Source organism: Coregonus lavaretus, assembly GCF_964263955.1.
Source record: "Coregonus lavaretus genome assembly, chromosome: 11".
In the NCBI taxonomy this organism is placed as follows: domain Eukaryota; kingdom Metazoa; phylum Chordata; class Actinopteri; order Salmoniformes; family Salmonidae; genus Coregonus; species Coregonus lavaretus.
The window spans coordinates 17499506-17525485 of NC_139998.1; the positions used below are offsets into that span (position 1 = coordinate 17499506).

A 25980-nucleotide genomic window follows, 5' to 3' on the forward strand; every position below is an offset into this window, starting at 1 on the left:
GCCACTGAACTTAAGCGAGTAGCTCAGGAATGGGACCCTTTGATGAGCCGTTCATTACAGTTCTCCAACGTAATCGATGGTGGCATGTCGGTGTACAAGGATCTTTTTGCAAAGAAGAAAAAAGAGCGACAACAGCTGCCTATCACTATGTTCTTCTCCCGAACAAACACACCTGCACCGCGGGCTTCAGAAGAAGAGAACACTGCAGAGCGCAGTCAGGATGCAGCGGCCCAGTCTGAAGAGCAGTGAAACGGCCTACACGTGAGTCACTGTATTTGTATACATGTAATAGTTGCTAATTGTAAAAAAAAAAAGTTTTCTATTTCGCGGATTTCACTTATCGCGGGTCATTTTCGGAACGTAACCCCCGCGATAAACGAGGGATTACTGTAATTGCAAATAGTGATTAATCATGATTAATCCACTGAAAATTCTGATTAATTTGATTAAAAATTTTAATCATTTGACAGCCCTAATATATATATATATATAGTTTTAAACATGATTTATATTGACATGAGGATTTTATATTCTGAAAATGATGTATTATTTATATTTCAAAGTGTGTTTGCTAATAAAATTTGTTTTATGACATACATTTACAGTGTTACAGAACAACATTCAATGAATCATAACATTTTCACAGTTATAGAAAACATCACTGGATATTGAACATTTTGATAATGGACCATGATGATTACACAGATGATCATTTTTATTAGGTAAAGGCCATATTCTTCAGCCAAACATCCAGTCAATTTGGATAGGGTACCTCTGCAGTAGCCCCTGGTCCAGACCCCGTGACATCCAGCTTTAGGCCCTCTGTGCCCAGGCTAGGCATGCAGGACATGGGCTCTCTGGATCAGCCGGTCAGTGAGGGGAGAGTTGGGCCTGGCTGCCTCTCGCTCCACCAACAGACATCTCCAGGAGGACAGCACAACACAAGACAAAGGAGAGTTCTAGATTAAGTTAAGTAGAACATCTAACTGGAGAACAAAGGCTCTCAGCAATGGTAATCAACAGATACAGTACACAGTGTACTCAACACAGTATACAGAGAATTGTGTCTGTATTGCACCCAGACATTTTGTATTTTACAGACTTCAGGGGTGTCAATAAGGACACGCTTAACCATGAGAACATACTGATTAAATTCAACAGTCAAGACTGCACTATCGAGATCTTGCTACTTCTTCTACTCCCCAAACGAGTGCGCCGAAGACGAGAGAAAACAAAAATCTTACTGGACAGAGAGGACCATTTTCTTAGTCATGTGTATTATATGGTGAAACGGAGAAACAAATATTGTACAGAGAAACCAATCATGTGTATTTAGCCATTCACCTTTGTTGGGTTCTAACTTGAAATGAACATATTCCTGTCATTATATTAGAACTTATTGATTATGTTACATGTATAATAAATGTACATGTTAAGGGTCAATGAACAAACTGACAAACTGAAATGGTCCACCCACGCAGACAGCGTGGTGAAGAAGGCGCATCAGAGCCTCTTCAACATCAGGAGGCTGAATAAATTTGGCTTGGCACCTAAAACCCTCACAAACTTTAACAGATGCACAATTGAGAGCATCCTGTCGGGCTGTATCACCGCATGGTATGGCAACTGCACCGCCTGCAACCGCAGGGCTCTCCAGAGGGTGGTGCGGTCTTCCCAACGCATTACCGGGGGCAAACTACCCGCCCTCCAGGACACCTACAGCACCCAATGTCACAGGAAAGCCAAAAAGATCATCAAGGACATCAACCACACGAGCTACTGCCTGTTCACCATGCGGAAGGTGAGGTCAGTATAGGTGCATCAAAGCTGGGACCGAGAAACTGAAAAACAGCTTCTATCTCAAGGCCATCAGACTGTTAAATAGCCATCACTAGCACATTAGAGGCTGCTGCTGCCTATTGAAATCACTGGCCACTTTAAGAAATGGAACACTAGTCACTAATAATGTTGACATCTTGCATTACTCATCTCATATGTATATACTGTATTCTATAATATTCTACAGTATCTTAGTCCATGCCGCTCTGTTATTGCTCGTCCATATATGTACAGTGGGGGAAAAAAGTATTTAGTCAGCCACCAATTGTGCAAGTTCTCCCACTTAAAAAGATGAGAGAGGCCATAGGTACACATCAACTATGACAGACAAAATGAGAAAAAAATGTCTCCAGAAAATCACATTGTAGGATTTTTAATGAATTTATTTGCAAATTATGGTGGAAAATAAGTATTTGGTCACCTACAAACAAGCAAGATTTCTGGCTCTCACAGACCTGTAACTTCTTCTTTAAGAGGCTCCTCTGTCCTCCACTCATTACCTGTATTAATGGCACCTGTTTGAACTTGTTATCAGTATAAAAGACACCTGTCCACAACCTCAAACAGTCACACTCCAAACTCCACTATGGCCGAGACCAAAGAGCTGTCAAAGGACACCAGAAACAAAATTGTAGACCTGCACCAGGCTGGGAAGACTGAATCTGCAATAGGTAAGCAGCTTGGTTTGAAGAAATCAACTGTGGGAGCAATTATTAGGAAATGAAAGACATACAAGACCACTGATAATCTCCCTCGATCTGGGGCTCCACGCAAGATCTCACCCCGTGGGGTCAAAATGATCACAAGAACGGTGAGCAAAAAATCCCAGAACCACACGGGGGGACCTAGTGAATGACCTGCAGAGAGCTGGGACCAAAGTAACAAAGCCTACCATCAGTAACACACTACGCCGCCAGGGACTCAAATCCTGCAGTGCCAGACGTGTCCCCCTGCTTAAGCCAGTACATGTCCAGGCCCGTCTGAAGTTTGCTAGAGTGCATTTGGATGATCCAGAAGAGGATTGGGAGAATGTCATATGGTCAGATGAAACCAAAATAGAACTTTTTGGTAAAAACTCAACTCGTCGTGTTTGGAGGACAAAGAATGGTGAGTTGCATCCAAAGAACACCATACCTACTGTGAAGCATGGGGGTGGAAACATCATGCTTTGGGGCTGTTTTTCTGCAAAGGGACCAGGACGACTGATCCGTGTAAAGGAAAGAATGAATGGGGCCATGTATCGTGAGATTTTGATTGAAAACCTCCTTCCATCAGCAAGGGCATTGAAGATGAAACGTGGCTGGGTCTTTCAGCATGACAATGATCCCAAACACACCGCCCGGGCAACGAAGGAGTGGCTTCGTAAGAAGCATTTCAAGGTCCTGGAGTGGCCTAGCCAGTCTCCAGATCTCAACCCCATAGAAAATCTTTGGAGGGAGTTGAAAGTCCGTGATGCCCAGCGACAGACCCAAAACATCACTGCTCTAGAGGAGATCTGCATGGAGGAATGGGCCAAAATACCAGCAACAGTGTGTGAAAACCTTGTGAAGACTTACAGAAAACGTTTGACCTGTGTCATTGCCAACAACGGGTATATAACAAAGTATTGAGAAACTTTTGTTATTGACCAAATACTTATTTTCCACCATAATTTGCAAATAAATTCATTAAAAATCCTACAATGTGATTTTCTGGATTTTTTTCCCTCATTTTGTCTGTCATAGTTGACGTGTACCTATGATGAAAATTACAGGCCTCTCTCATCTTTTTAAGTGGGAGAACTTGCACAATTGGTGGCTGACTAAATACTTTTTTCCCCCCACTGTATATATTCTTAATTCCATTCCTTATTAGATTTGTGTGTATTGGGTATATGTTGTGAAATTGTTAGATATTACTGCACTGTCGGCGCTAGAAGGACAAGCATTTCGCTACACCCGCAATAACATCTGCTAAACACGTGTATGTGACAAATAAGATTTGATTTGATGGGTGAATAGGAACGTTGTGTATGGAAAGTTACTATGAGAGAAAAGGGGAACAGAGTATGACCAAGGTCTGTTGAGTAAGGTGAACAGAACGTGACTTGTAAACATCATGGAGAAGTGACCGGATGAAGAGGAGCTGCTACTAGACTGCTCAACCACGAAGACAACAGCTAGGCAGTATTGGGCAACACATAGTAGTTCTGAGAAGTTACACCCCTAATCTCGTCTTGACATATAAATGGTTGTTTGATAACGTGCAAAGTGTGATTGCAGCTGAGGCACCCAGTGGGTTGAATAAACTTGGTTTGAGCTTTTACTAGTTGTGCGCTTGAGTTTTTAACTCTGTTCAGAACCTAACACTTTTTTTCTCATCAATGTCTATTTTGAGAAAGGAACTTGCTTGGCATCTACGTCAATGTCCAATCACAGTGACACAGTATTGAAATTACCACAGGGCTAATAACATAGCAAATTAGAGCAAAAAGCCTTTCAATTGGAGGCAGCTCATCAAGGTATTTTACCTGGCTAATTTCTGGTGATGTGTCTCTCCTGACTTCATGGCTGCGTGAATCAGCACCAGATTAAAGACATCTCTCTGAGAAATGGGAACAAACAAGGCAATTACAGTACACACAAGACACAATAGATGTTTTTACCACAGACTACTCCTCTGGATCGTATTCATTAGGGCACACCGTTTCAAAACATTGTGCATCGGAAACAGAAAAAAAACATCTTATTGGACAAGTTCGGGTAGCACCTGCCCGTTTCGGCCCGTTTTCTTCAGTTTCTTGCCAAGTGAATACGACCCTGCTGTTGTACCCATAGAAATAAGAATGAATAGAAAGGGAATCTCCATTCAAGTCAATGATGGCATTATGTGTGGACTGGCAGCCATTTTGAGTGTAACCATGCCACTGTGCCACTAGAGATCCTGGTTCGAATCCAGGCTCTGTCATAGCCGCCCGCGACCGGGAGACCCATGGGGCGGCGCACAATTGGCACAGTGTCGTCCAGGGTAGGGGAGGGAATGGCTGGCAGGGATGTAGCTCAGTTGGTAGAGCATGGCGTTTGCAACGCCAGGGTTGTGGGTTCGTTTCCCACAGGGGGCCAGTATGAAAAAACAAGAAGACAAAAAAAAAAAAGATGTAGGCACTCAATAACTGTAAGTCGCTCTGGATAAGAGCGTCTGCTAAAATGACAAAAAAAATGTTTTTAAAGGAAGTGTACCCGTCAATCTGTGCTGTGATTTGTTGAGTCAACTCAAATAAAAAAAAATACATTCCATTGCATGAGCCATATCAGTTAGGATAATTTGAATGAACATTCTACATTACCATGTCAATCCAGCATCAGTTGATATAACATTCCAAAATTATTGCATCACAATACCAGGCAGCCATTGTGAGTGTACCCATGAGTTTACCAGTATATTGCCAGGGTCAGAGTTTCCAAGCCTGTTCTATTCATTCTTATTTCTATGGTCGTACCTACATAGGGATTGTTTGCCTATGGACGATTGCATTGTGGTTAAATTAACACAGGGTAAAATTATTTAATCACTCATTGCACTGTGCTTTACATTCTATTACACTTTACATTCCCATCCCTAAAGGCCTATTAGAGAAACACAGACTGCTATAGCCTGAATGCCTCAGTGAGTGTATATCAAAAGGTCCTTTTCTCTGACATAGATTATAACTATTCCTGGCCTAAAAAGCACTTTTGAAAGACATTCCCCATTGAACATACCTTTTAGTCCAGGCATAGGCTTCAAAGCCCATAGAGCTCCTGAAAACCCCCCCTGATTGTTCACAAATGGGGCTCACCTGCGCATCACTGCCTCCTATCTCCATCATGCGGTAACGTATGGGCTGCAGGAGCTCCACGGCGCGGCTGTAGTTGCCTTGGTCGTACTCCAGCAGGGCCTGACACATGGGCAGCCCCACGCTGCCAGCCAGCTGGTGCTGGTAGTTCTCCTCTGGAACACTGGACACACAGCAGGAGAAGATCGAAGACAATGGAGTTGTCAAAAGCCCTATGCAAACTTACAAAAAATGTACGCTCTCACTGAACGGTATGTGATCCCTGCAGAAATGGAACCAACAACCGTGGTGTTACTAGCATCATGCTCTTACTCTCTGAGCCAAACAGGACCAGGAATCATATTGGAATTATAAAGATTAGGTCTGAGATTTATTCTGTACTGTCAGATACAGTTCATGGCCATAAACGTTAGGGTTTCATCATTACACAGCCAGACTAAAGGTAAAATGGATTTACAAAACGTTGTAGGATTAACATTTGATAACGGATACTGTAGGGCATTACTGCATGTGAATGCAGAAGAGAGAAAAATGTGAAACTCTAAAACTACAATACATCACACCAGACAGAGTTAGTTTCATAAAATCTCTAGTCTAGACTATGCATTCCAATATGATTCCTAGACACTGGTGTGAAACAGGGTAGCATTTTATCACCTATTCTGTTCTCAATATATATTAATGATCTCACTCTGGCCATCAAAGCCCTAGAAAAGGGTGTCTGTCTAAACAATGAACAAGTGTCTGTTCTTTTATATGCAGATAACATTGTATTGATCTCTGAAACTGAAGATGAGCTTCAAGAAATGTTAAATATTGGTGTGAACAATGGAACCTGAATATCAAGGTAGACAAAAGTAAGGTAGTACACTATAGGAACTATACAATGCCTAGAACACCTTTCATTTTCTCCTGTGGTCCTGCCATATGAGATGTCAGTGAGTACAAGTAATACATTTTTGAATTACAATGTGTCTGTTAAGTACGAAGCTAACCATGTGAGTCGTGCCCTTGGTGCCATCATTACAGTGTAAAGCCACGGGTGCCCTACCTTTTAAATGTGTATGTAGTTTTTGTAATGATGATTCCATTGAAACTGAAGCTCATACCTTGCTTTACTGTGGGTTATACAACGAAATTAGGGATGCTCTTTGTCAGCTGTCCAGCATAAAATGAACATTTTAACGGTATTGATGAAAATAGATTGTGAAATGTTATTTGGTAACAATAATGTAAATGCCTGCGCCAAAGCCTGCCACCTTATCCTCCAACGGAGATGTTTCTTTTATAAGTGCCTATTTGTCCTTTCATCCACTGTACTTTGCTTTGTTTATGCATACGTGTATAGATGATGTAATGCATTATAGATGACGTCTGTACCATTTTTGACTATGATTGTTTTTAGGTGTCTCAAAACTCAATTTGAGTGGTCCACAATGTATTTTTTTGTTATTGTTTTTGGTATCATTGTGGAGTGACAAATGTTTTCTAACTATGCATGCATCACTGTTCACAAACACGGAAACAAAGGATGCCTCAAATAAATTAAATAAACGACAAGTATAATTATTGAGACATTCTATTTCTATGGGTAGCCTACTCTATATGTCATGGTCTAAGGAAAGTGTTGGAGCCAATTTGGGTGCAACTTATATTTTGGTATTATTCTGAGAATTATACTCCCGACCACTAGGGGCAGACAAATGGTGGTGGTAAACATCAGGTGATCTATAAAGACACATGGTGTTTGAACGTAATGGTGTGTGTGGCTGGTGGGAGAGCTCACCAAACAACGCAAGAAACACCAAATGAGATACAAAGGATTACTACAGTCAACTCTATGGATCAACATTCATTTAAGAACCACTATTGCTAAGTTTGAGGCACGTAAAGAACAAGTCTATTTGCTACCATCCACTCAACTGGTGACATTGGCTACTTAGAATTGTTTGATTTTCCAGAAGAAAATTGTCATAACAGAAAGCATTAAGTGAACAAAATCAATTTACCAAAAGCTCATACATCTGTAAGAGCCCAGTCGGCCAGCATAATGGAGTTGAGTTTTCCTCTCCTCACTTTGGGAATTGATTTTTTCCCCTCTCAAAAAGCTGCATTGGCCCAAAGGTGCCTTGGCAGCCTCCACGCTACATTTTCTTGTTACGTAACATTCAGAAACATGACATCTGCCCAGGATTGGATTTTTTCACAGAAGGGGTGGTTCGCTGAGGAACATAGTGTATAGAGCCTGTGGTCAGGGGTGTCAGAACACATTACAGCCACACACGTAAACACCACCACCTGTGGGATCGGCCCTGCTCTCCCTCTCCACTCTGAGGCTTCTCCCTCTCTCGCTCCCCCCCCCCAGTCCCTGCCATACTCCCACTCATTTTCTCCTCATGTGTTATGTAAGGGGGCTGTGTGGGAGTTTCATAAGCCAGCGGTGGTAGCGGTGGTGTGGTGCTCACTTGGCCCGCTCCCGGAGGCCCTCCAGCAGGCGCTGGGACTGGGCCGCTCCCCCGGACTCCTTGGCTCCCAGCGACGACATGAGGAAGTGGAGGTCGTTGAACAACAGCACATGGTCGTCAGTGTGGGGCTCTGTGAGCTGCTGCAGCTCCCGCCAGCGGTCTTTCACACACACACCTGACACACAGGAATAAAGTAAATCAAGACACACAAACAGAAACATTGAAGACAGGCCTATAGATAAGACACACACACACAGTCAGCTGAGTGTAACAGTAAGACTAGAGTAGTAAGAGCATCTAACCCTCCATCTCCAGCCTGTAGAGTAGAGAGCAGGCGTCCACAGTGTCCAACATGGCCCCTGAAGCCCTACCGCGCCGAGACACCTGAGGGGAAACAGTCACTTCTGTTCAGTACACAGACTGCAGCCGTATGGGTGACTTAAAACGCCTCTCCAACAAGGGAATATCAATTTGCTCATATTTGCTTTACTTTCTGGAATTTATACAGTAGTTTTCTATCCATTCCCAATGTACCAATAAAATAATAAAGGGCAGATTTGACTGCTGTATTGCATATTATAAAATGACAGCATATATTCCAGAGACACCATGTAGCTTTAGTTTTCATATTTTCCAGGGCCGTAACTACATACACGAGGACACCGAGGTTCGGACCTCAAATATGTTCTACAAAAATGTACAACACTAAAAAAGTATATATACACACTACCAATCAAAAGTTTGGACACACCTACTCATTCCAGGGTTTTTCTTTATTTTTACTATTTTCTACACAAAAGTGAAGACATCAAAACTATGAAATAACACATGGACTCATGTAGTAACCAAAAAAGTGTTAAACAAATGTACATTTAAGTCATTTAGCAGACGCTCTTATCCAGAGCGACTTACAGTTAGTGAGTGCATACATTATTTTTTTGTATTATTTTTTATTTTTTTTCATACTGGCCCCCTGTGGGAATTGAACCCACAACCCTGGCGTTGCAAACGCCATGCTCTACCAACTGAGCTACATCCCTGCCGGCCATTCCCTCCCCTACCCTGGACGACGTTGGGCCAACTGTGCGCCGCCCCATGATCTCCCGGTCACGGCCGGCTACGACAGAGCCAAATATTTTATATTTGAGATTCTTCAAAGTAGCCACCCTTTGCCTTGATGACAGCTTGGCATTCTCTCAACCAGCTTCATGAGGTAGTCACCTGGAATGCATTTCAATTAACAGATGTTCCTTGTTAAAAGTGAATTTGTGGAATTTCTTTCCTTCTTAATGCGTTTGATGTTGAGATGTGTCTGTGACTTGAACTCCGAAGCATTTATTTGGGCTGCAATTTCTGAGGCCGGTAACGCTAATGAACTTATCCTCTGCAGCAGAGGTAACTCTGGGTCTTCCATTCCTGTGGCGCTCCTCATGACAGCCAGTTTCATCATAGCGCTTGATGGTTTTTGTGACTGCACTTGAAGAAACTTTCAAAGTTCTTGAAATGTTCCGGATTGACTGACCTTCATGTCTTAAAGTAATGATGGACTGTCGTTTCTCTTTGCTTATTTGAGCTATTCTTGCCATAACATGGACTTGGTCTTTTACCAAATAGCGCTATCTTCTGTATACCCCCCTACCTTGTCTCAACACAACTGATTGGCTCAAATGCATTAAGGAAAGAAATTCCACAAATTAACTTTTAACAAGGCACACCTGTTAATTGAAATGCATTCCAAGTGACTACCTCATGAAGCTGGTTGAGAGAATGCCAAGAGTGTGCAAAGCTGTCATCAAGGCAAAGGGTGGCTACATTGAAGAATCTCAAATATAAAAAATATTTCGATTTGTTTAACACTTTTTTGGTTACCACATGATTCCATGTGTGTTATTTCATAGTTTTGATGTCTTCACTATTATTCTACAATGTAGAAAATAGTGAAAATAAAGAAAAACCCTTGAATGAGTAGGTGTGTCCAAACTTTTGACTGGTACTGTATACATATACAGTTGAAGTCGGAAGTTAACATACACCTTAGCCAAATACATTTAAACTCTGTTTTTCACAATTCCTGACATTTAATCCTAGTAAAAATTCCCTGTCTTAGGTCAGTTAGGATCACCACTTTATTTTAAGAATGTGAAATGTCAGAGTAATAGTAGAGAGAATGATTTATTTCAGCCTTTATTTATTTCATCACATTCCCAGTGGGTCAGAAGTTTACATACACTCAATTAGTATTCAGTAGCATTGCCTTTAAATTGTTTAACTTGGGTCAAATGTTTCGGGTAGCCTTCCACAAGCTTCCAACAATAAGTTGGGAGAATTTTGGCCCATTCCTCCTGACAGAGCTGGTGTAACTGAGTCGGGTTTGTAGGCCTCCTTGCTCGCACACGCTTTTTCAGTTCTGCCCACATATTTTCTATAGGATTGAGGTCAGGGCTTTGTGATGGCCACTCCAATACCTTGACTTTGTTGTCCTTAAGCCATTTTGCCACAACTTTGGAAGGATGCTTGGGGTCATTGTCCATTTGGAAGACCCATTAGCGACCAAGCTTTAACTTGAGATGTTGCTTCAATATATCCACATAATTGTCCTTCCTCATGATGCCATCTATTTTGTGAAGTGCACTAGTCCCTCCTGCAGCAAAGCACCCCCACAGCATGATGCTGCCACCCCCGTGCTTCACGGTTGGGATGGTGTTCTTCAGCTTGCAAGCACCCCCTTTTTCCTCCAAACATAACGATGGTCATTATGGCCAAACAGTTCTATTTTTGTTTCATCAGACCAGAGGATATTTCTCCAAAATGTACGATCTTAGTCCCCATGTGCAGTTGCAAACCGTAGTCTGGCTTTTTTATGGCGGTCTTGGAGCAGTGGCTTCTTCCTTGCTGAGCGGCCTTTCAGGTTACGTCGATATAGGACTCGTTTTACTGTGGATATAGATAATTTTGTACCTGTTTCCTCCAGCATCATCATAAGGTCCTTTGCTGTTGTTCTGGGATTGATTTGCACTTTTCGCACCAAAGTACGTTCATCTCTAGGAGACAGAACGCGTCTCCTTCCTGAGCGGTATGACGTCTGCGTGGTCCCATGGTGTTTATACTTGCGTACTATTGTTTGTACAGATGAACGTGGTACCTTCAGGCGTTTGGAAATTGCTCCCAAGGATGGACCAAACTTGTGGAGGTCTACAATGTATTTTCTGATGAGGTCAAGCAAAGAGGCACTGAGTTTGAAGGTAGGCCTTGAAATACATCCACATGTACACCTCCAATTGACTCAAATTATGTCAATTAGCCTATCAGAAGCTTCTAAAGCCATGACATCATTTTCTGGAATTTTCCAAGCTGTTTAAGGCACAGTCAACTTAGTGTATGTAAACTTCTGACACACTGGAATTGTGATACAGTGAATTATAAGTGAAATAATCTGTCTGTAAACAATTGTTGGAAAAATGAATTGTCTTGCACTAAGTAGATGTCCTAACCGACTTGCCAAAACTATAGTTTGTTAACAAGAAATGTGTGGAGTGGTTGAAAAATGAGTTTTAATGACTCCAACCTAAGTGTATGTAAACTTCCGACTTCAACTGTACATATATATACATACATACATACACACTGAACCAGAAGTATGTGGACACCTGCTCGTCAAACATCTCATTCCAAAATCATGGGCATTAATATGTAGTTAGTCTCCCCTTTGCTGCAATATCAGCCTCCACTCTTCTGTGAAGGCTTTCCAATAGATGTTGGAGCATTGCTGCGGGGACTTTCAGACCTCAATAAAACGCCAACCCTAGTTACGGCCCTGATTTGTTCATTATTTTTGAACGAAAACAGATTGAACTTCTATTTTTGACTTTAGACCTGACTGACACATGGACCCCCAGTCTGCAGCACTCAGCAGTACAACATTACCACACCATATTGCTTTTACGCTGCTCCCATAAGTGCTGCTACGGTAGGATTCTTGGACGGCCTCTGGCACACCGTCTGCGAGGCCAAATTAGTCTTGATGAAAACTTATTGAGAGCACTAACCTGGCTGTCGAATATGTTCAGAGCTGCATCATACTCTCCCTGCGAGGGAGAAAACACAAATAAATCCCAAAAATTGAAAAACAAGCATGAGTCAAAGTTAATTATAGAGATAATGCACACTAATACAAATGTAATGTCCTACTGTAATCAACTTTACACTTCAGAGAACCCACAGGAAGGTACAACAAATATAAATTGTATCCCAACAGTCCATCTGCCTGATAACAGTGCACTTGACTGGAGCAGCTCATCAATATGTACCTTCTCGATGAAGTATAGGGCCCAATGCCAGTAGTTATGACAGGCTAGCATGTCACATCCCTGCAAATGAAAACATCTCATTCATTACCTATTTACACAGATAGTTGAAGCCTGGTCCCAGAGCTGTATGCATTGGCGTGACAATGACCATAGGAGTTGGCAAAACAGCACAAACCGATCTGGTACCAGGCCATATTGAGGTGTTGAATGACATGCTGCAGAGGGACTCGTGATGACAACCCACCGCCCAGTCTTTCTCTGTGCTCTCCATGAACTTGAGGCCCTTTTCCACCTCTGCCTTCATCTCGTGGACGTGGGCTACAGAGTGGACACACCAGGCATCCTCCGGGGTCAGAGCCAGGCCCTGGAGGGCAGAGGTTAGAGGAGAAGGACTTTCACTGGACCATGTCTATGCCAACTACCTCTGATGGTAGCACATTGGTCAGTCCAGTCCAGCAGAGTTGATTGCCTATGCCAATGAAACTTCTGCACAATAATAGATGTCTTCTGAATGTGGTTTGATTGTCCAACCTTGATGGCAATTTAACCAGCAGAGACCATTTTATGATGACAGAATGAATGATTTACAGCTGCAAATCATTTCCATGGCAAATTGACACTGCGAGGAACATCTTACCTCTTTAGCTATTTTCTCAGCCTGGTCATAAAAATGAGTCTCCAGAAGTCCAAAGGAATATAAGCCTTTTAGGTAGCTGCAGGCAAAAGTACAAGAATAAAAGAAGTGCTATAGCAATACCAGACCCGAGGCTAGCTAGCTAGTTCATTATTTTCTGTGTAGTGCATTTAAGGATGAATTATAAACACCTTGTTATAATAAATAGCCATCAACTTGTTTTAGAAAAATCTATGGAATCATTCGATTTGAATCAACTGTTGGGACTCTTTTCATGGTCTGACTGCCAGTGGCGATTGTTGATCACCATAAGCACTAATATACAGAGGCAATTACTATGTAGCTGAGACGGAGCCTCTGACAGACTACTACAAGCCTTAAGGAGTTATTTCACTAGAATGGCCCTCAAGAGTTCACATAATATGAAAAATACGGTATTACCAAGAAGGCTATATCCGACTGAAACCTTGAGTCTCAAGTCTAAAGTACACTGAACAAAAATATAAACCCAACATGCAACAATTTCTAAGAATTTACTGAGTTACAGTTCATAAGGAAATCAGTCTATTTAAATAAATAAATTAGGCCCTTATCTATGGATTTCACATGAATGGGAATATAGATATGCATCTGTTGGTCACAGATACCTTTAAAAAAGCTAGGGGTGTGGATCAGAAATGTTCACGCTCCATGTCGCGCTGCCTCATGCAGCATGACATCCCCTTCGCATAGAGTTGATCAGGCTGGTGATTATGGCCTGTGGAATGTTGTCCCACTCCTCTTCAAAGGCTTTGCGAAGTTGCTGGATATTGGTGGAAAGTGGAACACGCTATCGTACATGTCGACCTAGAGCATCCCAAACATGCTCAATGGGTGACATGTCTGGTGAGTTTGCAGGCCATGGAAGAACTGGGACAATTCCAGCTTCCAGGAATTATGTATAGATCCTTGCGTCATGGGACCGTGCATTATCATGCTGAAACATGAGGTGATGGCGGCGGGTGAATGGCACAACAATGGGCCTCAGGATCTCGTCACGGTATCTCTGTGCATTCAAATTGCCATCGATAAAAATGCAATTGCGTTCATTGTCCATAGCTTATGCCTGCCGATACCATAACCCCACCGCCACCATGGGGCACTCTGTTCACAACGTTGACATCAGCAAACCGCTCGCCCACACGACGCCATACACGCTGTCTGTCATCTGCCCGGTACAGTTGAAACCGGGATTCATCCGTGAAGAGCACACTTCTCCAGCGTGCCAGTGGCCATCGAAGTTGAACATTTACCCACTGAAGTCGGTTACGACGCCGAACTGCAGTCAGGTCAACAACCTGGTGAGGACGACGAGCACACAGATGTTCCCTGAGACGGTTTCTGACAGTGTGTGCAGAAATTATTCGGTTGTGCAAAGCCACAGTTTCATCAGCTTCTTGATATGCCACACCTGTCAGGTGGATGGATTATCTTGGCAAAGGAGAAATGCTCATTAACAGGGATGGAAATAAATTTGGGCACACAATCTGAGATAAATAAGCTTTTTGTGCATATGAAACATTTCTGGGATCTTTTATTTCAGCTCATGAAACATGGGACCAACACTTTACAAGTTGCGTGACATTTTTCTTCAGTAAATGCCATGAACCTATCACAATGCCCCGACAAGGGTAATCAGATAAGATACCCTTGGTACAGTTAACAATAGCATATCCTCAGAGTACAAAGAAGACCCACGTGCAATTGTGTAAACCCTACCTATAGAGAGGCATGTGGGGCTTCCAGTGAGGCAGCACCCGGGCCACAGAGTCTCTCATCTGGGTCTGGGCCCCCAGGTAGAAGAAGCCGTCGTGGGCAAACTTCAGGGCGAGCAGGTCAGTAGGATGTTCCACCAGGATCTCCTCCCACACGTCACACGCCTTAGGGAAACTCCTACAGGGGACAGCCAGTAGTTATTCTCTATTGTCTCAAGTCAGATTAAAACCCCAGGAACGCAATGAAAACAAACCAACATTAGATTAAATGAGAAATGTTACCTTGGTTTTAGATTGGAGTTGTGCTACATAATTGTGCTCTTGGACACTAATATTATAACTCTATTGCCTAGATGTGTTGACTTTTTAAGGAAGGAACTGTTTTTAGAAGCATGTGGCGTAGTCATAAGGCTGAGTCCCGTGGTAAAAACAAAGGTACTGGTGTATGAATGGTCTGTTTTGCTGGGTGACCTCAATCCTCCAGGGATTTCCTTTGACCCGGTTCCAATGCTATTACTCAAGACGAGCCAAACAGATGTGTTTTGTTTACGCTTGTGGAATCTCTTCTGCTGTCCAAGATTTGGACCTCAATTCAGTGCTATGACACTTCTATTGTCCCCTGGGATCAACAAAGTAAATCAGGGCCTGTATCCACAAACCGTCTCAGAGTAGAAAATGCCCTACTCTTATGGGTAAAAATAAAAGCTATGCATGAAGCCTCTTTAGTCATAAGATTCCCACCTAGTCTACATATTTAAGAGACCACATGAGCTGTCCTAATCAGTTAAGTTACTAGCAGGTGTCTTGATAATAGAAAAATCCAGTGAGTCAGTGGTTCCTGCGCCACATGCAATTGCTTTGGAGTTGTTAAAATGTTTTGATACTTCTATATGATCAATCCATAAGTAATCTAGACCTACATGTAACAGTATCTCTTGCGTTTTTGACAATGATTTCACGAGGTCTATTTCACAATTATATATGCTTGAATACTTATAACAACTAGGCTAATAAATAAACATGTTTTTATTTTTTATTATTTAATTACCTACATCATGTTATTTCAAGTTATCCTTTTGGAACACAACATCACATTGTTAAAAAATTTATAAATTGGGCATGCCTATAAATTGGCCAATTGAAGGCATCTAGGGCTTATGTTAACTTTGTATGCAACGTTGTATGCAACATTATCGGCAAGTGACTTGATGCCTAGAGTGTAATCATTATGCCAATTCTGTTGCAAAACGTTTTGCATCAGAAACCGGTCACTCCAAATGGAAAACGCAAACGAGAGTTTCTATTGGACAAACTCAGGTAGGGCCCTCCCCGCTTCTTTCCGTTTGCTTCTGTTTGGTTCTTAAATGGTAAACGGTTTATGTAATGAATACACCCCTACTGTACCAAAGCGATTCGGAGTTGTTAAACAGGAGTGACAAGTGTGTTGACATAATGGTAATATTGTCCAAATTCTGCTTTTAACAACCATCCGAATTGGTAATGCATGCCAACATATTAGGCAATAATTAAGAGTAGGTAAAGTGATCGTATCAGGTGAAAATTAGAACAAACTTTTTACCATTGCAACATTTGATGTACAGTCACATTCACCGTGGTTGTCTGAAGCCCGTTACCTATAGAGTTCACAGATGGTGATGCCTTACTGCGATTGGTTATTCCCCATCATTTGCAACAATGTCAAAGAGTGTCATCACCATCTTTCCTTTGCGGTAACTCAAACTGTCGTGATTACCAGCTGAGAAACTTTTATGAGTTGATTTTACTCCTGGCTCAGAGTTTGTCTGGGCAGTCCTACAATCATCCTAAAACCTACTCTTAGCTGGGAGTTTATTTTTTGGTCTTAAAAACAGGTTACCAGGAGTCCTAGGACGTTTTCTGAGATGTTTTGTGGATACGGGCCCAGATCTCTCTCAGATCTCCAGTGGTTCCCTGGTTCTCACCCCTTGGAGAAGTGCTCCATGGCCCTGACATGCAGCCTCTCCCTGGTGGTAATGTCCTGCTGGATCTGGCTGAGCTCTACGGTCCTCTTCACCGCGCTGGCCAGGCGCTCATTCAGACGCACCGAACTCCCCGTCCCCACCAGCTCCAGCCCCGTGCTTATCACATGACCCATCACTACAGGGCACAGGGACACTTTTGATAAGTTTGAAGGCCTACTCAACCCCTAGCCTCTACCCCTAGATACTCATTCACTATTCTCTCAAAAGCTAGTAGTGATAAATGTAGACCCTCAGAGTTAACATCGGATAGTTGGAATTCAACCTCATAGCTCCAATCCTAGACACTTCTCAATGATCTGAAAGAATTGTATGGATGTAAAATAATATGGCCATGGCTCCACCTCGTCATCTGAAAGGCTAGGTAGGTAGAATTTCCACCAGATTGGTTACACCCATCTGCTCCGTTCAGATCTATGAGAAGTGTCTTGACATAAGGCAAGGGTTGATTTCAGACTGGGAAGTTCACAGCACTGTACTACACTCAAATGTTAGCCTAATCCTCAATGTTACCATTTTGTACTGTATTTAGACTGAAGTCCTGAATGTAGCCTACTGAGTGTCATTGCTATAGCCTTAACAATGCTCCAGTAACCTCTTTCCAATGCTTGTTAATAACGTATCTTTATGGGCTGAATATGATTCTGTGCAGGCCTACTAAGGGTTTAACACCCACACAATGCTATCTTTTTATGTTTTATGTTCTTACATACCAAAGTCCGGGTCAGCCGACTTGACTGCAGAGATGCATCCCTCGATTCCTCCAAGGGTCTCATCATTGCGCCAGGTTACATACTGGGGTTTAAGATAACCACACCCAAAAAATAAACAGAATGTGTTCAGATCATAAAAAGGAACATATTTCTCTCTCTCCGGTAAATTGTTAGGTTTATGTCAGCAATTATACATAATTACCATTTTGTGAGTGTGTTTTTTTCCCACAAGGATAAAGGCTATTTTAGGCTATGGGGTTAGATTTAGGGTTGCAACAGTGGAGGCTCCTCAGAGGAGGAAAGGGAGGACCATCCTACTCAGTGAATTTCAGATAAATGTAAAGTGAAACATTAAAAAAAGTTATCCATTTTACATTTTAGTCATTTAGCAGACGCTCTTATCCATAACGTGTGGTGAGTTGTTGACTCAAAGAGAGAGAAAGACAATAGTTGAACAGTTAAATTCATTTCTTCAAAAATTGAGAAGCAGCAGCAGCAGAGAGCGCGAGAGACGGAGGGCTAGCTATATTTCGTTGTATTTTAGCTTACCTTTCACCTTATTAGCTAGCTAATGCAGCTAATTTAGCTAACTAATTTCACCTGACTCAAACAGAGAGGGATGCTATTTATGTTAGCTTGCTGGCTAAGGCTATCCAACACAGCAACTCTTCCAAGTCAAGGTAAGCTCTTGGTTGTATTAATTTATTGCCACCGGGGCCCGCCGGTGTAATTGCTAAACTGTTTGCTATACTCTGTACTATGTGATTGTACACATGGATTGGATTGTGGGTTTACTAACATGTTAGTTCTAGTAGCTATGTTGACTATGACGTTAGCTAATATGGTGAGAGCGATATAGGCTGTGTAGTGGTTAGCGTTAGCAGTTATGGTATGAAGGTTTGGCTTGGAGAAGTTTTTCACCTGGTCACAGACAGCTGTTGTGTCGTGCACTGAAGTTGACAAGCGAAGGGAAAAGGTGAAAGGAGGAGAGCGCATAGATTCGAGAAGGAATTATACAAGAAGCAAAGTGATGACACTGTATGTGGCTGCTACAGAAGTTATCTGTGTGTGAGGGTGATCAGGGATGTTTTCATTCCATTGATTCTGTTGCAAAACGTTTCCTAAACCGAAGCTAATGGAACAGGGATGGACCTGCCTGAATTTGTCCAATAGAAAGTCTCATTTTAGTTTAACTGTTTGGACTAATGATTACACCCCTGATCAGCTAGATGCTGGCGGTATTGAATGTGTCACTGTCTGTCACCTTGATTACTCCAATTTGTCTCAACCTCTGCACCTACGTTATTAACGTTCATTTGTAGGCTAGGTTGTAGCTACCTCATGATGGTTATAGGGCAAATTCAAGTATCATGTAGTAGCCTAAACCTATCGATTGTTACATTGAGCTGGGTGAATAGGATATGAATGAGTCATCCAATATGCTGTAATAGAAATAAGACCATCCTCCCTAATCTAAATGTCACCAACCGCCACTGGGTTACAATTAGGGTAAGAGGTTTAGTATTAAAGGTTTGGGGTTATGGAAAATGGGAATCAATTGTTTGGTCCCCACAAGGATAGTAAAACAAACGTGTGTGTGTAGACAGCGCTAATGAAATGACTACCTGAGTGAGTATAGCATCATACATTTTGCAGGCCTCATTGCTGGATGTGGACAATGGTAGACCCTCTGCCCTCCAAGCCTAAGGAAAGAGAAAGCTGTTATTACACTAACCTTATGTCCCTTGAGAGGAAACTATAAACTGTTAGCCTTAGGAGACTTGTTATCAAGCAGGATTTTAGCGTGTGCAGGAAAATTGTGTCCCTCGGCCAAAGTCCATGTGTCTTCATCAGTTCATAAAACTCTAAACACCTTCGCTGCCTAGGCTACTGCAATAGAAAATCGTTTATCGCGATAGAAATGTAGCCTACAAAAGTTACAGTAGCCTATGCAGCTTGCCGTCATGCTTCCATACACACTGATGTTATCGACAAAGACAGGGCAATATTGTAAAATGTAACTTCTCCATTGTAAATAAAGCAACTGTTAACCTCTATCTGAAATTTGACATGGCCAATCAATCAATAGCGCAGTAGCTTTATGCAAGGAAACAATCTGTGGGATGTAGCTAGCCTATTTTTTACTTTCCCGATATCATAGTCTATTCAATTTAAACAACAATACTATGCAATACATAACACGCAGCCTTGGTCATTGGTTATCTTACCTGACAATCCCTGAAACTAGACGCAATCATTTCTCCTAACTGCAGCTGTCTTTTTCTTTGGGCGTCTAAAAACTTTTCCGTTTCGACTGCACACACCCGCCCCTTGTACAGAGGTGATACACAGAAATACCGGAGTGGATATTTCAACCAGGAGGTGGCTTGGATCAAAATCTGTCAGTAGTGTAAAGAATAGATGCCAGGTTTTTTCCTTGTCGCACGTATATCCCAATTGGAGTACAAAGTGAAAGTGAAAATTAGGCTACCTTTCACTAATTTGTCACAGGTAAATGTTACACATTATGTCACGTCGGGTAGATTCTGAGACAGTTGTCCTTATTTGATGTAGCCTTTGTCATAGAACAAGCACTCCTGGTTTTAATTGGGCAACTATTCAAGCTGAGCCATTCATTAGAGAATCCGGACCAAGTTCAGTAGCCAAACGTTGCAGATAGAAATGCATAGTGCCGAGGTGATTCCTTATTCTACATGTTAGAGGCATGTTTGTTCTACTGTGGTATCTGAGGAATTTATGACTTTGCTAACGTTTTCAAATGGTATCTGAGAGGATGTTTATTCAGCTTAGGGGAGCATCTGGGGAGCAGTTTTATGGGGGCACCCCATAGAACAGAGGAAGTCTGTTGTGTGGAGACAGGTGATTGGTCTGTATGGGAAACCACCCATATCATGGTAAATATTATAAATACTTGGTTGAGACAAAGGAGATGAGAACAAACATATTATTTTGGGTCGCTGTTCTCCAGATGCCTGCAGACATCTGTAAACTTATGCTGAAATCTTGTGATATAAATAAACCTTTATAATCAAAGTACAGTGTAAGCGGACTCCTTGGTCTCACAGCAAAGATTAGCATTATTCTTTATAAACAACACTACATAGCACCTTCATCTGAACATTCCAAATCGTTGTTCGTTCTGGAATATACCAAATAAGTGGAACTGACAAGGGGCATCATACTATGCAGGACAGTTAAGGTCAATATTCATATTTCTATATAAAATCAGTTGTAATAGGTTTTATATAAAAGCTTCCTCACAAAACGAGAAATACTTTTTAAAAGAACTGCATTGTTTTATTGCCGTTTCAGCATACATCCAACACCCTATGCATTTTAGCTACATGAATAAGCATTTACATATCTTCCATGTGTTTTAAAAATTAGGATTCATTTTTCTTTACATATGATACATTTTTGCACACATGTTAATAAATATCAATAAAATCTGTCAAACTTATCACACACTATCTAAAACAACAAGCCTTGAAATGTTATAACTTTTTTGTATTCACAGCGCCGTTTAATTCTTACTCAAATTCTCACTGTGTGTAACTCTTTACAGCAAAAAAACGGTGACCAACCAAAGGTTTACAGTTTGGCAGAAAGGCCAGTAGGTTCGTATGACAAACAAATGTACATGCTCCTGTGACTGAATAGAAGCGGTTTACTAGAGCAACTTCGTGTTTCCACTACTACTCATGACTGCTGTTTGGCGACCTGTAGTTGTATAAAAAGGATTTTAACAACAAAGTTAGAAATGTACCCCGGTGGGATACATAAAAGTTTAAAACTCAAAAAATAAAACTGTAAAATATTAAAACAAATGAAAAGGGCATCTTGCTCCAAAGCAGGTCATATACCTCAGCCCCAGGGACAGCAAAGCCAGAGGCTGTGCTTGAGTTCTGTAGTTTATCCCTTTGATATTGCAACATATTCACTGACACAACTGTATTGTGACACCAGTTAGTGATGTGTCAGTTCACTTATGGTATTATGATGATAACACAATGCACTGATATACTGTGTAAGTCCCCCTTCTGAGATCAAATTAACTGGACTGTTATGTCTTTCTCTTTTTAACCTACACTGAGGATATTTCACGGTATATGCCAATTAGTATTGAATAAGGGCAACTGATTATATAAACTTACATTTTTATATGTGATATACAGTGAAAGGCATCGGATGGAGAGGCCACATGATCACTCAGAACTAAGAGCCTAAGAGATGTGTCAAGTGGGTTGCTTGCGGAAGTGTACGTGTCAATTAATCTATGCAACTATTCACACCAGCACAACCTTCAGAGTCAAAGACAATGGTAGTGTTCGAGAGCATCAAAACTGTGATGTATCATGGGCAAATAGTGACTGACTGACTGAGCTACAAATAATATTGAGTAGTTATTTATGATGCAAGGTGATTTGTAGATCAGTCAGTCCCAACTCGCCTTTAAAGTCGGCTGCAATGACAAAACGTGCACATTGTAACACAGGATATGCTTCTCTATGAGCCTGCAGCAGCATACAGTCCTGACACGCACTGGCTTCTGGGTGATGAAGTTTTCAGTTAGTTTCCTTGCTGTCAATGTCATAAAGAGAGCACAAGTGCATTCTGTCGAGCCTCCAGTTCAGGCACTCTCTTCCATGAACACAGAAAATACCAAAAACAGTTAATTCAGGTTCTTTGTAAAAACAATGCTAATAAATACACAATTGAAAACGACTATGTGTCCAGATTCCATTGATTCTTAGTGTTGACTCTTAGTGTGAATCTCTGTGCAAAAAAATAAAGGGCCTTTTAGAGTGTCATCCTCATTGGCTCCTCAGAACATGGAAGCCAGTGTGTAATTGGAGAGAAAGCCAGCTAATGCAGAGGATGTCCCTCCCTCAGTCAGCATTCAGAATGGCAGAGGATGTCATGAGGTTAGGTTGAGACTGATAGGATGAGAGTGAGACCAGAGGCTTCGGTCCACTCCTCCCCTTTCTACAGAAACCCTGTAACAGTCGATAGGTAAACCACCGCTTCTTTAATGTGTTGTGTTATGCACATTCAATACACAGAAACAGGTATCATACATTGAATTCCTTTATATCAGCAGGACCTAACCTCTTTCTTCCCTTTGCGTGATCGATATTAAAAGAAAAAAAAAATTAAAACATTCTCCCAAGAGAAGGTAAGTTCCCCGTTCTGGAGAACAACGTCAAAAGAACTTCTGAGAAAGTCCAGGCTGTAGTTGCTCCTCCCACCGTGAGGTGAGATCACTGTAGGTAATGATGCCTGCCTGATGGCAGGGTAGATATGTAAACATTTTAGACTGCTCCAACAGAGGAGCCAACTCTGCACACATTCACCAACAGAAGGGCCGTGATAGGACAACTCCATTCTGTATACATTCTCTGCTGAGGAATCTGGGACCAAGCATGGGACCATGGGTTGGGCCTTCACTGAGCCCTGACACAGGGGAGGGGTAGTGTATTATCTGAGTGGGGGTGGATGGTGCGTCTAGTTTCTCTCCTCCTCAGGCCCAGTTGAGGTTGAAGCCCTTGGAGAGCATGACTGACTCCAGGTCCTTGTCCTCCTCCTTCTCCCTGAGCCTCTGCTCCTCCAGGAGGGCTACCAGGGAGTCTCTCTGCTCTACCACCTCCAGCATCTCATTCAGGATGTGCTTCTCCCGCGCCAGCTCCACCTCAGTCTTCAGGTGGTCTTAGGAGGAGAGGAGGGTGTAAAAGAGAGAAAGAGGGACAGATAAGTGGAGAGCTCATAAGTGGAGAGGAAAGTGAAAAGAGTCTCACTCTGAGGTAGTTAGAATTTGATGAAACCATGGATGTTGTTTCCCATGGTCCCGCTTTTTCATGTTTTTTATGCTGCACACAAATTGCCCTTTGGGGGACAATAAAGATTTATTGAATTGAAAAATGGCGGTCCTCACCTTCAATTGCCATGCGCTCCCTCAGGTCCTGCTGCAGTCGACTCTGGCGATCCTCCAGCTCCAGTTCTCGTGCACTGGGGGACAGAAAGCCAGACTTACGGCCCAACTATTACACCTGTGGCCCTGAACTTTGTCTAAAGTCTAAATTATGTCATAAATCTACACTACCGTTCAAAAGTTTGGGGTCACTTAGAAATGTCCTTGTTTTTGAAAGAAAATGAATTTTTTTGTCCATTCAAATAACATCAAATTGATCAGAAATACAGTGTAGACATTGTTAATGTTGTAAATGGCTATTGTAGCTGGAAACGGCGTACAGAGGCCCATTATCAGCAACCATCAGTCCTGTGTTCCAATGGCATGTTGTGTTTGCTAATCCAAGTTTATCATTTTAAAAGGCTAATTGATCATTAGAAAACACTTTTACAATTATGTTAGCAAAGCTGAAAACTGTTGATTAAAGAAGCAATAATACTGGCCTTCTTGAGACTAGTTGAGTATCTGGAGCATCAGCAATTGTGGGTTCGATTACAGAATGAAAATGGCCAGAAACAAATAATTTTCTTCTGAAACTCGTCAGTCTATTCTTGTTCTGAGAAATGAAGGCTATTCCATGCGAGAAATTGCCAAGAAACTGAAGATCTCGTACAACGCTGTGTAGCGTCCCGGAGTCGCCTCTTCACTGTTGACGTTGAGACTGGTGTACTATTTAATGAAGCTGCCAGTTGAGGACCTGTGAGGCGCCTGTTTCTCAAACTAGACACTCTAATGTATTTGTCCTCTTGCTCAGTTGTGCACCGGGGCCTCCCACTCCCCTTTCTATTCTGGTTAGAGCCAGTTTGCGCTGTTCTGTGAAGGGAGTAGTACACAACGTTGTACGAGATCTTCAGTTTCTTGGCAATTTCTCGCATGGAATAGCCTTCATTTCTCAGAACAAGAATAGACTGACGAGTTTCAGAAGGAAGTTCTTTGTTTCTGGCCATTTTGATTCTGTAATCAAACCCACAATTGCTGATGCTCCAGATACTAAACTAGTCTCAAGAAGGCCAGTTTTATTGCTTCTTTAATCAGCACAACAGTTTTCAGCTGTGCTAACATAATTGCAAAAGGGTTTTCTAATGATCAATTAGTCTTTTAAAATGATCAACTTGGATTAGCAAACACAACATGCCATTGGAACACAAGACTGATGGTTGCTGATAATGGGCCTCTGTACACCTATGTAGATATCCCATTAAAGATCAGCCGTTTCCAGCTACAATAGCCATTTACAACATTAACAATGTCTACACTGTATTTCTGATCAAACATTGTTTTTCTTTCCAAAACAAGGACATTTCTAAGTGACCCCAAACTTTTGAACGGTAGTGTATGTCTAAATGATGTCTCTCTACCTTTAGTTACAGTACCTAATATGGATGCAGAGTTAACATTCAGTATGCCTATAACAAAGGATATTAATGGTTAACTCACAATATCATCAGCTCAGATTCGTATCGCACCAGGGCGTTTTTTTCCTGGACCAGTTTGAACCACTCCTGCATGAGCTTGGGGTCGTCCTTTTTCCCCATCCCTGGAAGCAACACAGAAAGGGGAGTGAGGGAAACGGCAGGGCAGAGGAAGCTCTAGGTGGGTCTGATGCAGACACTGACACAGGCAATGCATTGACAGCCAAGCCAAGATGTCTTTGTAATGGGAATGGATGATGAGGTGGGTATGATTGAACGGACTGTTGAGCAGGGGTCAGCATGTTCTGGCTATACGGCTCACAGAAGATGGCGTGGAGGAGATTTCAACTTTGGAAAATGCGCACAGAAAAACGGGTGTTGCAAAGTTTAGAGTTTGTCACTCAATCTGAACTTCTGAGACAGACACCCCTGCTACTGTACTATAATAATAATAATAATAATAATAATAATAATAATATATGCCATTTAGCAAATGCTTTTACCCAAAGCGACTTACAGTCATGCCTGCATAAATTATCATCATATAGGTGGTCCCGGGAATCAAACACACTATCCTGGCGTTGGAAGCGCCATGCTCTACCAACTGTCCTACACAGGACCACGGTATGTTCAGAGCAGTGGTCGTCTCCTACCAGTGTTTGTGTCCCCCTTACAGAGAGGGCCATAGGTACGGGCAGAAAACCTGGCTATTCCACCACATTGAACCTATGGACATTTTACACAGAGATACAACTATTCTGGTGTTCTATCCCAATGGAAGTTATACATCCTACATGCAACAATGAACCACCAGCAGAAATAAAGGATTCTGTCAGATCCTATTTATGCAGAGTGGTTTCATAACACCCATTTTATGAATTATTTCATACTCCCTTCTACTACTGGGTCAAATGGTGGCGGCGGTGATCTGTCATTTGGACCAATAGTGAAGCCATCATACTCTCCAATTTGGTCTGCCTGAGGGGGAAGCCCTCATTTGGCATGCATTACTGCAGTCAAGGGCCAATGCAGCCA

General features: G+C 42.0%; 2 protein-coding genes across 10 annotated transcripts in view; both read right to left on the reverse strand.

The window, feature by feature from the left end:
• Nucleotides 1–563: 563 nt before the first annotated feature.
• ttc38 (tetratricopeptide repeat domain 38) lies at nucleotides 564–19875 on the reverse strand. Of its 2 annotated transcripts, XM_084171859.1 has the most exons (14): nucleotides 19773–19875; nucleotides 19170–19247; nucleotides 17545–17626; nucleotides 16775–16949; nucleotides 14818–14991; nucleotides 13063–13138; nucleotides 12670–12789; nucleotides 12426–12485; nucleotides 12165–12203; nucleotides 8421–8502; nucleotides 8119–8293; nucleotides 5657–5816; nucleotides 4349–4422; nucleotides 564–921 (listed from the first exon to the last, which is right to left on the reverse strand). In XM_084171859.1, exons 1-14 carry the CDS (start codon nucleotides 19800–19802, stop codon nucleotides 834–836), a joined length of 1413 nt encoding a protein of 470 aa, XP_084027985.1. In that variant the 5' UTR covers nucleotides 19803–19875; the 3' UTR covers nucleotides 564–833. The 2 variants fall into 2 exon arrangements, with proteins under 2 accessions (XP_084027985.1, XP_084027986.1); XM_084171860.1 differs by lacking the exons at nucleotides 16775–16949; nucleotides 17545–17626 and having other exon boundaries at nucleotides 19192–19247; nucleotides 19773–19853.
• Nucleotides 19876–22577: 2702 nt separating this feature from the next.
• Nucleotides 22578–25980, reverse strand: part of LOC311137212 (protein-methionine sulfoxide oxidase mical3a-like) — a 92528-nt gene continuing 89125 nt past the window's right edge. For all 8 annotated transcript variants that reach the window (XM_084171577.1, XM_084171578.1, XM_084171576.1 and 5 more), the window contains 3 exons: nucleotides 24971–25070; nucleotides 23498–23571; nucleotides 22578–23271 (listed from right to left, as the gene is read on the reverse strand). In XM_084171577.1, coding sequence (XP_084027703.1) covers nucleotides 23087–23271; nucleotides 23498–23571; nucleotides 24971–25070 — 359 coding nt within the window. In that variant the 3' untranslated portion in view covers nucleotides 22578–23086. The remainder of the gene's footprint in view (nucleotides 23272–23497; nucleotides 23572–24970; nucleotides 25071–25980) is intronic.

What these genes read in the sequence shown, in the direction of transcription:
- ttc38 (XM_084171859.1), bottom strand. Translation starts at nt 19,802, where the DNA reads ATGATTGCGTCTAGTTTCAGGGATTGTCAG. An exon ending in GTCGGCTGACCCGGACTTTG is followed by an intron (nt 16,950 to 17,544) that starts GTATGTAAGAAC and finishes TGTGCCCTGTAG; the next exon opens with TGATGGGTCATGTGATAAGC. An exon ending in ATGGAGCACTTCTCCAAGGG is followed by an intron (nt 14,992 to 16,774) that starts GTGAGAACCAGG and finishes TGTCCCCTGTAG; the next exon opens with GAGTTTCCCTAAGGCGTGTG.